This window comes from Brienomyrus brachyistius, chromosome 14, assembly GCF_023856365.1.
Source record: "Brienomyrus brachyistius isolate T26 chromosome 14, BBRACH_0.4, whole genome shotgun sequence".
Lineage (NCBI taxonomy): Eukaryota > Metazoa > Chordata > Actinopteri > Osteoglossiformes > Mormyridae > Brienomyrus > Brienomyrus brachyistius.
In genome coordinates, this window is record NC_064546.1 from 5,124,571 (window position 1) to 5,137,212 (window position 12,642).

General features: G+C 48.9%; 1 protein-coding gene across 3 annotated transcripts in view; it reads left to right on the forward strand.

Annotated features, from left to right (window-relative positions):
* Positions 1-12,642, forward strand: part of mipol1 (mirror-image polydactyly 1) — a 70,735-nt gene that overhangs the window by 46,500 nt on the left and 11,593 nt on the right. For all 3 annotated transcript variants that reach the window (XM_048974834.1, XM_048974835.1, XM_048974836.1), the window contains one exon: positions 3,267-3,361. In XM_048974834.1, coding sequence (XP_048830791.1) covers positions 3,267-3,361 — 95 coding nt within the window. The remainder of the gene's footprint in view (positions 1-3,266; positions 3,362-12,642) is intronic.

A 12,642-nucleotide genomic window follows, 5' to 3' on the forward strand; every position in this document is an offset into this window, starting at 1 on the left:
TCTAATGGGTGGCAAGCGAAACAGTAGCAGTACGCTTGTCCCATAAACTGATGCCACGTGGACCTAAGCCAGCCATTCCTGATTGAATTTATGCTTTCTGCGGGTATGCTGGTGCTGCTTCCTTACAAATAAATTAATTTTCAATATTTGTAACAATGCTAATCTTTTTTTTATGTTACTTCCTGATGTGTACATCAAGGCAGGTAATTTCCAGTCTGGATTTTGTCATCATCTGGGCAGATTTTTTTTTAAATGCAGCAAGGATTTATGGGAAACTAAGGATTATGAAGCTGGAAGATATAGGGGAGGCCTTTGTCTTTTAATGAAAATATCACAATATAGGAATGTTAACAGAGGCAAACGGGAATGCATGCTAGGGGTGTTGAAAATGAAATCACAAAAAGCTTTGCCACACTCATATATTCACCTCTCCATAAACTTCCAAAACAAACCGAAACCAAAATGTCTCCTGACGAGATCAAGTTGTGGGTGGAAATTCCCCTTTTCAGCTAATACCTTCCAAACACTCAGTTATTCCCATTCTGCTGCATGGAAATAAATTGATTGATTGCTTCAGGAAGTGGTATATAGATGGTGGTACATAGATTTAATTTTCTTTTGTTTAAATACTCCAGCAACTGTAATGTTCCGCTTGTGGTCCCAGATGAACGTCGGTGGTGTCTTTATATGATTTTCTTATTTCCCGCTTCTGTATGTTTTTGGTGTATTTGAATGTTCAGCAGCTTGAAGTTTTAACCTTTTAGGCTGAAAACACAAGCATAAGGTGTTTAAACGTCACAGAGAGAATGTTACTCAGCCACATTGCTTCCCAGTCGTCCCCATACGTCACTGTAAATCTCACTGTGACATACTTGCTACACGTACCAAATGTAGGGTTTGAAACACATATTGGAGTAGACAGACTGGGATTATTGGATGTGTTGCACCTCTCGAAAGCAGAGCCTGCTGCCATTTTGGCCTGTTGATGTAGAGAGGCTGCCTGCACGAGTGGCTCCGACCGCGTGCTGCCATGCTTCTGCAGGGAAGTGCCATCCCTGCTTGGGCCAGTTGGTGTCTCGAGGACAGACATCAGTGCATCAGTTCTTGGCAAATCTGCGCATGGCAGGCAGTGTTATTCGATGGTGTGGGGTGTATCCACTGGGAGCTGCGTGAGCGCCTCCTAGGGGTCTTTAAGCTACCTGCAGGAAGCTGATTGGCAGCAGCAGGGGACAGGCCGCTCGTTCCAGTTGGCACTGCACTGTGCCCCGGCGTGTGTAAAGACGGGAATTGACTTGGCGGGGCAGGAAATAGGAGCTGCGTGCGCCCGCTGTCTGCAGGACGCTGCGGCAGATGTGAGGGGCGGCCCAGACGCACCGCATTGATACGGGACTGTAAGCAGCTGGAACTGCAGAATAAAGTAGATGTTTACTGACGTGGAAATTCTCTGTGTTTCCACTAGTGCAGTAGAGTTCAGTTATGATGAATATCACAATATAGGCATGGAATCATCTTTTTTTCCACAATTTAATTTTATACAACATAAATATAGATTTAATTTTATGTAACGTTGATGCAATAATAATAATTGTGGGAAAAAGCAGAAGTTCCAAAGTACGAACTTGTTTTATAGTAGGGAAACTGCTACGGAAAAGAAGAAAACGCTAATAAAAAGCCAGGTAAATAAATGACAGTTGACAGTTGGCTACATCGCATCAGCGTTCACAACAAAAGGCATGAAAGTTCTCAGTCTGAAATGGAGTTTAAGGTTCCTTTGTAGATACGCCCGTCTCGCATGGGAGATAAGAAACCAGGTGGATGGAGTGAAAGAGGGGTTGCCCTGCCAGCAGTGGTACACATGCCAAATCGCGGGCCCCAGCCCCCCTCCCCCCCGGAATCACATGATGACATCTCGTCAATCTGCCGCCTGACACTTCGGCAAGACCCCCCGGCCCAGTTCCGGTGCCGACCCTAATAGGCGACCTCTCAAGCAATCGATAAAGTCTGGCTCTTTTCACACCCCCCACCGCCCCCCACCCCATGCAGACCCTATATTGCCGGCAATTGCAATATAGCTAGGCGGCTTGTTGATTTAGGCAGCCGCTGTTGTTTCCCTCTCTACCAGCTGTTGAAGAGCAGTGACGGTCAACACATCTGTTTCAACGGCTTGTAATTAGCTGGAGCTTAATTGCAGCGCAGGTTTAAGCACTGGGACGCTGTGAGGCCAGGGCTATTGTTTACCCAGAACCCCCTGCACTCTCTGTGACCGCTCGCTCTGGGGCTGGAAGGTGCTGAGTGGGCAGACAATGCGCTGAAAGGGATCCCCCTCACAATGAGAACGCCATGTCTGTCCTCTTTGTTTGTCCGTTGCTTAACAGGCTAAATAAAAATGCAGCGAGAAGCGTCCGCTCCACACCGAGACGGGCCTTTTGAAAGCCCCCCCGCCAGACGTGTTGAAATGTACAGCAGAGGAAACACCTCTGCCTTCAGCAGCTTTGATGTTGCATTTAAAATTAAGCAACATTATAAAACCTTTTTGGATTAATGATTGAAATGAGTATTTCAGGTTAGAACATACTTACTTGAATTTACATTTTTCTGAATTTTGAGATGCAGTCGTTATGAGAGTGATACTGCCATCTTCGGTAGTCACTTCTGGATGGATGGATGGATGGATGGATGGACAGACAGACGGATGGACCAACGGTTCATTGGTTGAAAAGAAAGAGTGAAAGAGAGAGAAAGAAAGGAAGAAACTTTATTGATCCCAAAGGAAATTTAACGAAGGTGTCTCTCTGTCTCTATTCCTGGAGGTGTTTTGGTACTGAGTCCAAACAATATTAAAGCAAAGAAATAACCCTTTCTATCCGTCCATCTTCTGGAACCACTTTTCTGAGACACGATTGCTGTGAGCCGCGAGCCAGGAGACATATCTGGGGACACAGTCCCTAAAACAATTACAAATTACCAATTACAATTACATAGAACTCCTTTCAGAAATACATTGTAATTGTGTAGTTTCTCGTGTTTGCTGTGTGCTGTGAGTTATATATGCTTATGGAAAATCCCTTATTTTCATTCTGTAATGCTATTTCCTAGACCGAGAGAGAGAGTAGAGGAACAGACTGCATGCTAAGTGCATGCACTGCAAGTGTCCCCCTGTGTGAATATCTGCTGCACGTGAAGACACAGAGCCTAATGTTCTGAATCGCACAGTGGACTCCTGTGCTGTGCGATACCTGTGTCACTTTTGTGTGTCTTGTTAACAGGAGGCACTGGATGTGGTCCGGATGGAGCGAGATCGGGCTGTCGAGCAGATCCGGCAACTGGAGCAGGAGATGCAGACCCTGCGTGCCTCTTGCAGGTGAGTCACATCCTCGTCTCTGCCAGCTCTGCTGATATGTCCATAAACCTTCTTCCGGCCAAACGTGACCTGGCTGCACAGCATGATGAGCGATTAGCCAAATGCCAGCTCTCCTTAAGTCCGCCTGAATTCCTGCCCAGCCACTGGTTTGTGTTTTAGTATTTTTTAAGCCCCCAAATGATATTTCACATTTGCCTAATTATTTCCTCTCTTAGAGTATTACTTAGATTATGAAGAATAAACTCACATAATCAGTAATTTATTTTTCGTTTTTGAATAAGAATTGCCTTTTCTTAAAAGTACCTCCAAAAGCGACCTTCAAATTTTGTGACCATTTTTGGCAGACCGTTTATGGTTACCTTTAAAAATAATAATTTAATATCCCAAAGCTCAACCTTCTAAAAAAATAAAAACAGTTAACATACACTGTGAATCCATAGTTAAAATTTAACACAACATGAGTACCTGAGCAGCATCTGAGAGTCTAGAATTATTGTTCTGTTTCCATGGCCACAGATCATTTACATAGAAAAGTTAGAGGTCACTGTTCAACACATATTCTATAGTATTTTTCTCATTGCAATACATTCCCTTGCAGCTTGACCCAGCGTTTCACTCTCCGTTATTCAAAAATGGAGATAAGGGTACCTGCATCCCACAGCAAAACATGCGTTAAAATAAAACCAGGCCTCCTGGCCTGGAGCGGGGCACCTCCCTCCTTAATGACATTCTAAATGTAGAGTTCTGTAAGGGGGCAGGGGGTCTCAAAGGGGGCAGCACATTGTTTGTTAATGAGCACCCGCTGTTTTGCTGTCATGTCCAGCTGCAAGATCACCCCAGTCCTGTTGGTGGTCCCCTTGCACCCCTCGACTCTGCTGTTTAGTGTAAAAATTCTGACCATCTTTGAGGAACTTCCTACATATTTTAGCAGCTTCTTGAATCTTTCCGTGGTCATTTTGCCTGCCGTCGTTTTCAGTTTTTGTCGAAACTTTAAACTGAAATGAGTCTGACCAAGAGTTAACTGTTTAACATGTTCAGTCAAATTACTTCCGCGTTAATTCTTACTGTATTGTTTTTTTAATGTTGTATTGGACATAACTTTTCTAATGAAATAGATATTTTTCTAACTAAAAGATGAAGGTAAAAACTGAGGCCCTGAAACTTTTTGTGTGTGCAGAGAGCGATCATAAATGTACCATTGTAAGGAACTTCTTAGATTAGATTAGAAAGCTGAAGATTGCCCACTAAACTGGTAACACCGGTTTGGTTACTTGCATCCTGTTTGTAACGTTAGCTGTATCCTTGTGAACGGAGATTGGGAATGCATGCGGACGCCGTGACTCAGAGTGCAGGGTGAGTTCTGGCCTGTAGGAGGTGCTGTCTCAGCTGGTCTGCCAGCGAAGGCCTGCACTGTATTCGCACACAGCTTCCACCATGGAGGCTGTATCAGAAGGCCTGAGGAGTAGGACCTTTGTAGGGAAATTGACCAGGCCCGACAAAACAGCGAAGCTGGCTCTGTATATTTGCTCATAAGATTCCGCCTCCACAGCAACCCCAACTACCAACCATTGTCTCTTAGCTCCAGTATCCCAGATACAGTCTCAATGTGCTTAATGGGATGAGGCTGACGTGCAAAGTGGAGCAGTGCACCACACGTCTGTGTCAACGGAGCAGCGCCTGGCCACCCTTCTGTATCTGCAGAGTGGTGCCTGGCTGCCTGTCTGTGTCTCCCGAGCGGCACCTGGCCACCCATCTGTCTGGGGAGAGGTAGTGGGCCGCCTGTCTGTGTCTGCCGAGCGGCGCCTGGCCACCCGTCTCTCTGCGGAGCAACGTCTGGCCGCCTGTCTGTGTCTGCGGAGAGGTAGTGGGCCACCCGTCTCTCTGCGGAGCAGCTTCTGGCCGCCTGTCTGTGTCTGCCGAGCGGCACCTGGCCACCCATCTGTCTGGGGAGAGGTAGTGGGCCGCCTGTCTGTGTCTGCCGAGCGGCGCCTGGCCACCCGTCTCTCTGCGGAGCAACGTCTGGCCGCCTGTCTGTGTCTGCGGAGAGGTAGTGGGCCACCCGTCTCTCTGCGGAGCAGCTTCTGGCCGCCTGTCTGTGTCTGCCGAGCGGCACCTGACCACCCATCTGTCTGCGGAGAGGTAGTGGGCCGCCTGTCTGTGTCTGCCGACCGGCGCCTGGCCACCCGTCTCTCTGCGGAGCAACGTCTGGCCGCCTGTCTGTGTCTGCGGAGAGGTAGTGGGCCGCCTGTCTGTGTCTGCCGAGCGGCGCCTGGCCACCCGTCTCTCTGCGGAGCAACGTCTGGCCGCCTGTCTGTGTCTGCCGAGCGGCGCCTGGCCACCCGTCTCTCTGCGGAGCAGCTTCTGGCCGCCTGTCTGTGTCTGCGGAGAGGTAGTGGGCCACCCGTCTCTCTCTGCGGAGCAGCGTCTGGCCGCCTGTCTGTGTCTGCGGAGAGGTAGTGGGCCACCCGTCTCTCTCTGCGGAGCAGCGTCTGGCCGCCTGTCTGTGTCTGCCGTGCGGCACCTGACCACCCATCTGTCTGCGGAGAGGTAGTGGGCCACCCGTCTCTCTGCGGAGCAGCGTCTGGCCGCCTGTCTGTGTCTGCCGTGCGGCACCTGGCCACCCATCTGTCTGCGGAGAGGTAGTGGGCCACCCGTCTCTCTGCGGAGCAGCGTCTGGCCGCCTGTCTGTGTCTGTGGAGAGGTAGTGGGTCGCCCGTCTGTTTCTGCAGAGCAGCACCTAGCCACCCGTCTGTGTCTGCGAGGTGGCTCCTGGCTGCCCGTCTGTGTCTTCAGAGGAGTGCGCCACCTGTCTGTGTCTGCGGAGCAGGCGCCTGGCCGCCCATGTGTGTCTGCGGAGCAACTCCTATCCGTCCATCTGTGTCTGCGGAGCAGTGCCTGCCAGCCCCTCTGTGTCTGCAGAGTGATGCCTGGCCACCCCTCTGTGTCTGTGGAGCAGTGGACCACCTGTCTGTGTCTGCGGAGGGGCGCCTGGTCACCCGTCTGTGTCTGCAGGGCAGTGGGCCACTTGTCTGTGTCTGCGGAGCAGCGCCCAACCGGCCATTTGTGTCTGTGGAGCGGCGTCTGGCTGCCCATCTTTGTCTGTGGAGTGGTGCCTAGCTGCCTGTCTGTGTCTGTGGAGAGGGAGAACCCCAGTGATTCTGAAAACACGGCTGCAAGGAGCTCGCTGTTTTAAAGTGTTGTGATTGGATGGGTGGCCCAAAAGCAGCTGCTTTGTTTGAGAGCCTGCCAGTGTCTGGGGCAGTCAGGCCGAGCAGGAGACACATTAACACCCTATTCCCACTTTGGAAGGCTCCAGAAGGATTTGTGGCATTCCTAGTGTCCGTTTAACACCTTTACCTCAATAATCATTAGCGAGAGTGGGCTGTCTCATTCCGTCTTTCCAGCTGATTTCCAGAAAACGTCTAACAAGCTTCACAGCCCCTGTTTCTACTGTAGATTCCTTATGATGTCATCATATTGTAATGAGAATAAAATCTGTGTGTTGAAATATGCTGAAATTCCTTCTTCAGTCTGCGTTGAATCCAGCAAGCTACTTTTCTCCTGACTATACATGTTTTGTTTTGAAAAAAAATCAAAACAATGCTATTGAATGTCAGATGGTAGAATGTCCCATCTCCATGTCACAAAGTCCATGACCCAGTCTACCAGTAACTTAGGCTGGTGAGGGAGGATGCCTCTAGTTGTAGATGGCATTTGCTTTTAATTTCTTTAAAATCTCACAAAGCATTTAGAGGTTGGCAACCAGTTGTTGATTTGTCCCTCAAAATAAGTTTGATCTTTTAGCTTCAGACCCCTTTGGCAATCAAGTCGAGAGAGACAGGAGCTTTGGTGTCTCGGTATTACCCGAGTTGATGGTCGCTTTGGCCAACAACCAGGGCAAGGCTTATACCGATACTCCCGGTACACCTGTTCCCTTAAAACAGGAAATAGCCTTTGTGTGTTTCTTCGTAACGTGAGTGTTGTTACAGCAGTGAGGGGCAGGGCACAGTGCCTGCTTGTTTGCCTGCAGAGGGAGGCTCGTCTCTGGAAGGCTCCAATGAGGCTCCCTTTCTATGGTGACTGGCGCATATTTGTCCAGAGCGCAGGAGATAAGTCTGTATTAAAAGGTTCTTTTACATATTCCCTGATATCACACCCCCGAGTCCATTACACATTAACTATGGGTTTGCTTTGCAGAATTTGAAGGCAGGTTCATTCGGAGCGTCTCTCCATCCAGCGCCCCGATTACCTATCTGATTAAAGGAGTTAATCTGTAACTACCGCTCTTTGTCTTGGCTGCGGCAGATACTGGAGAAACCTAAAGGTACACTCATACACACTCACACACACACATGCAGACATAAATGCACAGGGAATGAGATGCGGGTGGCAACAGACATTCGTCTTGGTACTGTGACATATCTGACTGTTACCTGCAGCTGAATACTGAGGGTGTATGACTGCAGACATAAAGCTAGAAGCTTCTCGACAGCCTGGGGGGGGGGCAGTACCACAGTGACAAGGAGCACTTGCGAAAGGCCCAAGATGCTTGATCCATCTCATACTGTACCCATCATGTGACCTCTAACTTGGAGTACCATTGTTTTTCATTCATGTAACTTTCATGCAAACTGTGAGAGCTAGTTTGGCCCTGTTTTAAGGATTATTGATCTATAAATGAACAATCAAATGAATCAGATGTTTTATCCACACTTATTTGCTTTCTCTACGAACAGCTTTGGTTTATCAGATTTTAACTTGGGTTTTAGATTTTAGCATCTGCTTTCTGCTGCCTTTTCTATTTCCATCTTCAAAAGTGCAACTGTGGGTTTCCCATATCTGCCTTTGCAAATGGCTTTAAAAAAGGGGAGAAAAAGTGTACATGGACGGGTGAGGGGGCAGGCAGCTAGATAAGATAATGCCTAGTGTAGCAATCCCCTTCTCCTGTGTTTGTCACTGCTATTGGACCTTCGTACCCAGTGTGTTTGCATTTAATTTAAAAAAGCACGCACGTACACTCTGCTTCTTGGCTATCAGTATTACATCTGAATTGATTGCCTCTCGCTCTGAGAATAAAGGAGATAAAATGGTGGCTTCCTTTAAACTAATTAAAAGCTGCAGTGGGTCAGAATGACTAATATGATTTTAAGGAAATGTACACATAATTGCCTGGAGACATAAACAAACTGCGGTCATTAATCTGGATCGTTTTGTCAAGCGCAAACCTCTTATTCCACAGACGGGTGTAATATTGTGGAGGATGGTGGTGGTGTTTGGGGGGCAGGGGGGTTTGTTGTTATTCAAAGCACTACTCTAATCACAATAGCGCCTTATTTCTTCCTCCTGCCCGGGCATCTTAACTTGTAAGTTGACATGCAGGGAAGTTTAGGAGATAATCTGTCTAAAATGTGACGGTAAATGTTCATTTGGAGGTGATGGCATGGTGGATGTTGTGAAATATGAGAGGTCAGGGGAGTGTTCAGATTCGCCCTCCTCGCCAAAGAACCATTTTATTCAATATGAAAATTAATTTTCCTTTTCTTCTTTCTTCTTCCTTTTTTTCTTTCTAATAACACATCTAGGAAAAAATGGTGGCTTTCACACTGGAGAAAAAAATTATTTATGATTACTAAAATACATTGGAATCTTTTTTTTTTTAAAAGTAATAATAAGGAACGTGATTTTGCTGTACCAAGAAGGCATTTGTGAGTTGCTAATATCATTGAGAGTTTTTTCCAGAGAAAAATAAAATGTCAGTATTAATATTGTTGAGAAAATATATTCAACTGGCCTTTTCTGATGCACTTGGAGTGGACCCAGGATGGCAGTCCTCCTTATTACTCCACGGTTTGACTCTGTGTCTGTGTTGTGATGCCCTTGGAGCGGACCCAGGATGGCAGTCCTCCTTATTACTCCACGGTTTGACTCTGTGTCTGTGTTGTGTTGCCCTTGGAGCAGACCCAGGATGGCAGTCCTCCTTATTACTCCACGGTTTGACTCTGTGTCTGTCTTGTGATGCCCTTGGAGCGGACCCAGGGTGCCAGTCCTCCTTATTACTCCACGGTTTGACTCTGTCTGTGTTGTGTTGCCCTTGGAGCGGACCCAGGATGGCAGTCCTCCTTATTACTCCACAGTTTGACTCTGTGACTGTGTTGTGATGTACTTGGAGCAGACCCAGGGTGGCAGTCCTCCTTATTACTCCACGGTTTGACTCTGTGACTGTGTTGTAATGTACTTGGAGCAGACCCAGGGTGGCAGTCCTCCTTATTACTCCACGGTTTGACTCTGTGACTGTGTTGTGATGTACTTGGAGCAGACCCAGGGTGGCAGTCCTCCTTATTACTCCACGGTTTGACTCTGTGACTGTGTTGTGATGCCGTTGGAGCGGACCCAGGACGGCAGTCCTCATTATTACTCCACGGTTTGACACTGTGTCTGTGTTGTGATGCCGTTGGAGCGGCCCATGGGTGGCAGTCCTCCTTACTACTCCACGGTTTGACTCTGTGTCTGTCTTGTGATGCCCTTGGAGTGGACCCAGGGTGGCAGTCCTCCTTATTACTCCACGGTTTGACTCTGTGTCTGTCTTGTGATGCCCTTGGAGCGGACCCAGGGTGCCAGTCCTCCTTATTACTCCACGGTTTGACTCTGTGTCTGTGTTGTGATGCCCTTGGAGTGGACCCAGGGTGGCAGTCCTCCTTATTACTCCACGGTTTGACTCTGTGTCTGTGTTGTGATGCCGTTGGAGCGGCCCATGGGTGGCAGTCTTCCTTAATACTCCACGGTTTGACACTGTGTCTGTCTTGTGATGCCCTTGGAGCGGACCCAGGATAGCAGTCCTCCTTATTACTCCACGGTTTGACTCTGTGTCTGTGTTGTGATGCACTTGGAGCGGACCCAGGGTGCCAGTCCTCCTTATTACTCCACGGTTTGACTCTGTGTCTGTCTTGTGATGCCCTTGGAACGGACCCAGGGTGGCAGTCCTCCTTAATACTCCACGGTTTGACTCTGTGTCTGTCTTGTGATGCCCTTGGAGCGGACCCAGGGTGCCAGTCCTCCTTATTACTCCACGGTTTGACTCTGTGTCTGTGTTGTGATGCCCTTGGAGTGGACCCAGGGTGGCAGTCCTCCTTATTACTCCACGGTTTGACTCTGTGTCTGTCTTGTGATGCCCTTGGAGCAGACCCAGGATGGCAGTCCTCCTTATTATTCCACGGTTTGACTCTGTGTCTGTGTTGTGATGCCGTTGGAGCGGCCCATGGGTGGCAGTCTTCCTTAATACTCCACGGTTTGACACTGTGTCTGTCTTGTGATGCCCTTGGAGCGGACCCAGGATAGCAGTCCTCCTTATTACTCCACGGTTTGACTCTGTGTCTGTGTTGTGATGCCCTTGGAGTGGACCCAGGGTGGCAGTCCTCCTTATTACTCCACGGTTTGACTCTGTGTCTGTGTTGTGATGCCGTTGGAGCGGCCCATGGGTGGCAGTCTTCCTTAATACTCCACGGTTTGACACTGTGTCTGTCTTGTGATGCCCTTGGAGCGGACCCAGGATAGCAGTCCTCCTTATTACTCCACGGTTTGACTCTGTGTCTGTGTTGTGATGCACTTGGAGCGGACCCAGGGTGCCAGTCCTCCTTATTACTCCACGGTTTGACTCTGTGTCTGTCTTGTGATGCCCTTGGAACGGACCCAGGGTGGCAGTCCTCCTTAATACTCCACGGTTTGACTCTGTGTCTGTCTTGTGATGCCCTTGGAGCGGACCCAGGGTGCCAGTCCTCCTTATTACTCCACGGTTTGACCCTGTGTCTGTGTTGTGATGCCCTTGGAGTGGACCCAGGGTGGCAGTCCTCCTTATTACTCCACGGTTTGACTCTGTGTCTGTCTTGTGATGCCCTTGGAGCGGACCCAGGATGGCAGTCCTCCTTATTATTCCACGGTTTGACTCTGTGTCTGTGTTGTGATGCCGTTGGAGCGGCCCATGGGTGGCAGTCTTCCTTAATACTCCACGGTTTGACACTGTGTCTGTCTTGTGATGCCCTTGGAGCGGACCCAGGATAGCAGTCCTCCTTATTACTCCACGGTTTGACTCTGTGTCTGTGTTGTGATGCACTTGGAGCGGACCCAGGGTGGCAGTCCTCCTTATTACTCCACGGTTTGACTCTGTGTCTGTCTTGTGATGCCCTTGGAACGGACCCAGGATAGCAGTCCTCCTTAATACTCCACGGTTTGACTCTGTGTCTGTGTTGTGATGCCCTTGGAGCGGACCCAGGGTGGCAGTCCTCCTTATTACTCCACAGTTTGACTCTGTGTCTGTGTTGTGATGCCCTTGGAGCGGACCCAGGATGGCAGTCCTCCTTATTACTCCACGGTTTGACTCTGTGACTGTGTTGTGATGCACTTGGAGCGGACCCAGGGTGGCAGTCCTCCTTATTACTCCACAGTTTGACTCTGTGTCTGTGTTGTGATGCCCTTGGAGCGGACCCAGGGTGGCAGTCCTCCTTATTACTCCACGGTTTGACTCTGTGTCTGTGTTGTGATGCCCTTGGAGCGGACCCAGGGTGGCAGTCCTCCTTATTACTCCACGGTTTGACTCTGTGTCTGTGTTGTGATGCCCTTGGAGCGGACCCAGGGTGGCAGTCCTCCTTATTACTCCACGGTTTGACTCTGTGTCTGTGTTGTGATGCCCTTGGAGCGGACCCAGGGTGGCAGTCCTCCTTATTACTCCACGGTTTGACTCTGTGTCTGTGTTGTGAGTGGCTGTGATGCGCTTGGAGCGGCCCATGGGTGCCGGTCCCCGGTTGTATTACTCCTTGTGATATTGCCTAACCTGTCTCCCCAGCGGTGTCTCTTGCTTCTGCTCCCATCTTCCTTCCCCCTCTCCTTTTTAATATCAAGTTATTTCCGTTTTATTGCTGTACTTCAATTACTTTGGCAATGGCATTAAATTCTTCCCCTTGCAGAGGTGTATAATTACACATTGCATTTGAAGAGGCAGGACTTTTACGTGCCGTCCTTTTTAATCATTGCTCAGGTGCCGTTTCGGATTTTAAGGTGGGTTTGTCCTGGAAGGTGCCACCCCCCTAAAGGCAGTGCTTATTTTGGTACCCTTTTAACACAGAAAATGGGGTGAAAATGTTTTCCTCTTTTTTTGTCCACACAAAGCTGTGCTTGTTTTTTATTGGTGAGTGAGGCAGAGGGCTGATGGTGTCTCCTGCTAGTGAACAGCCTAATAGCCGATATCATTCGGGGCAGCGTTTCCACTGTTTTCTTTCTCTTCCTTCTCT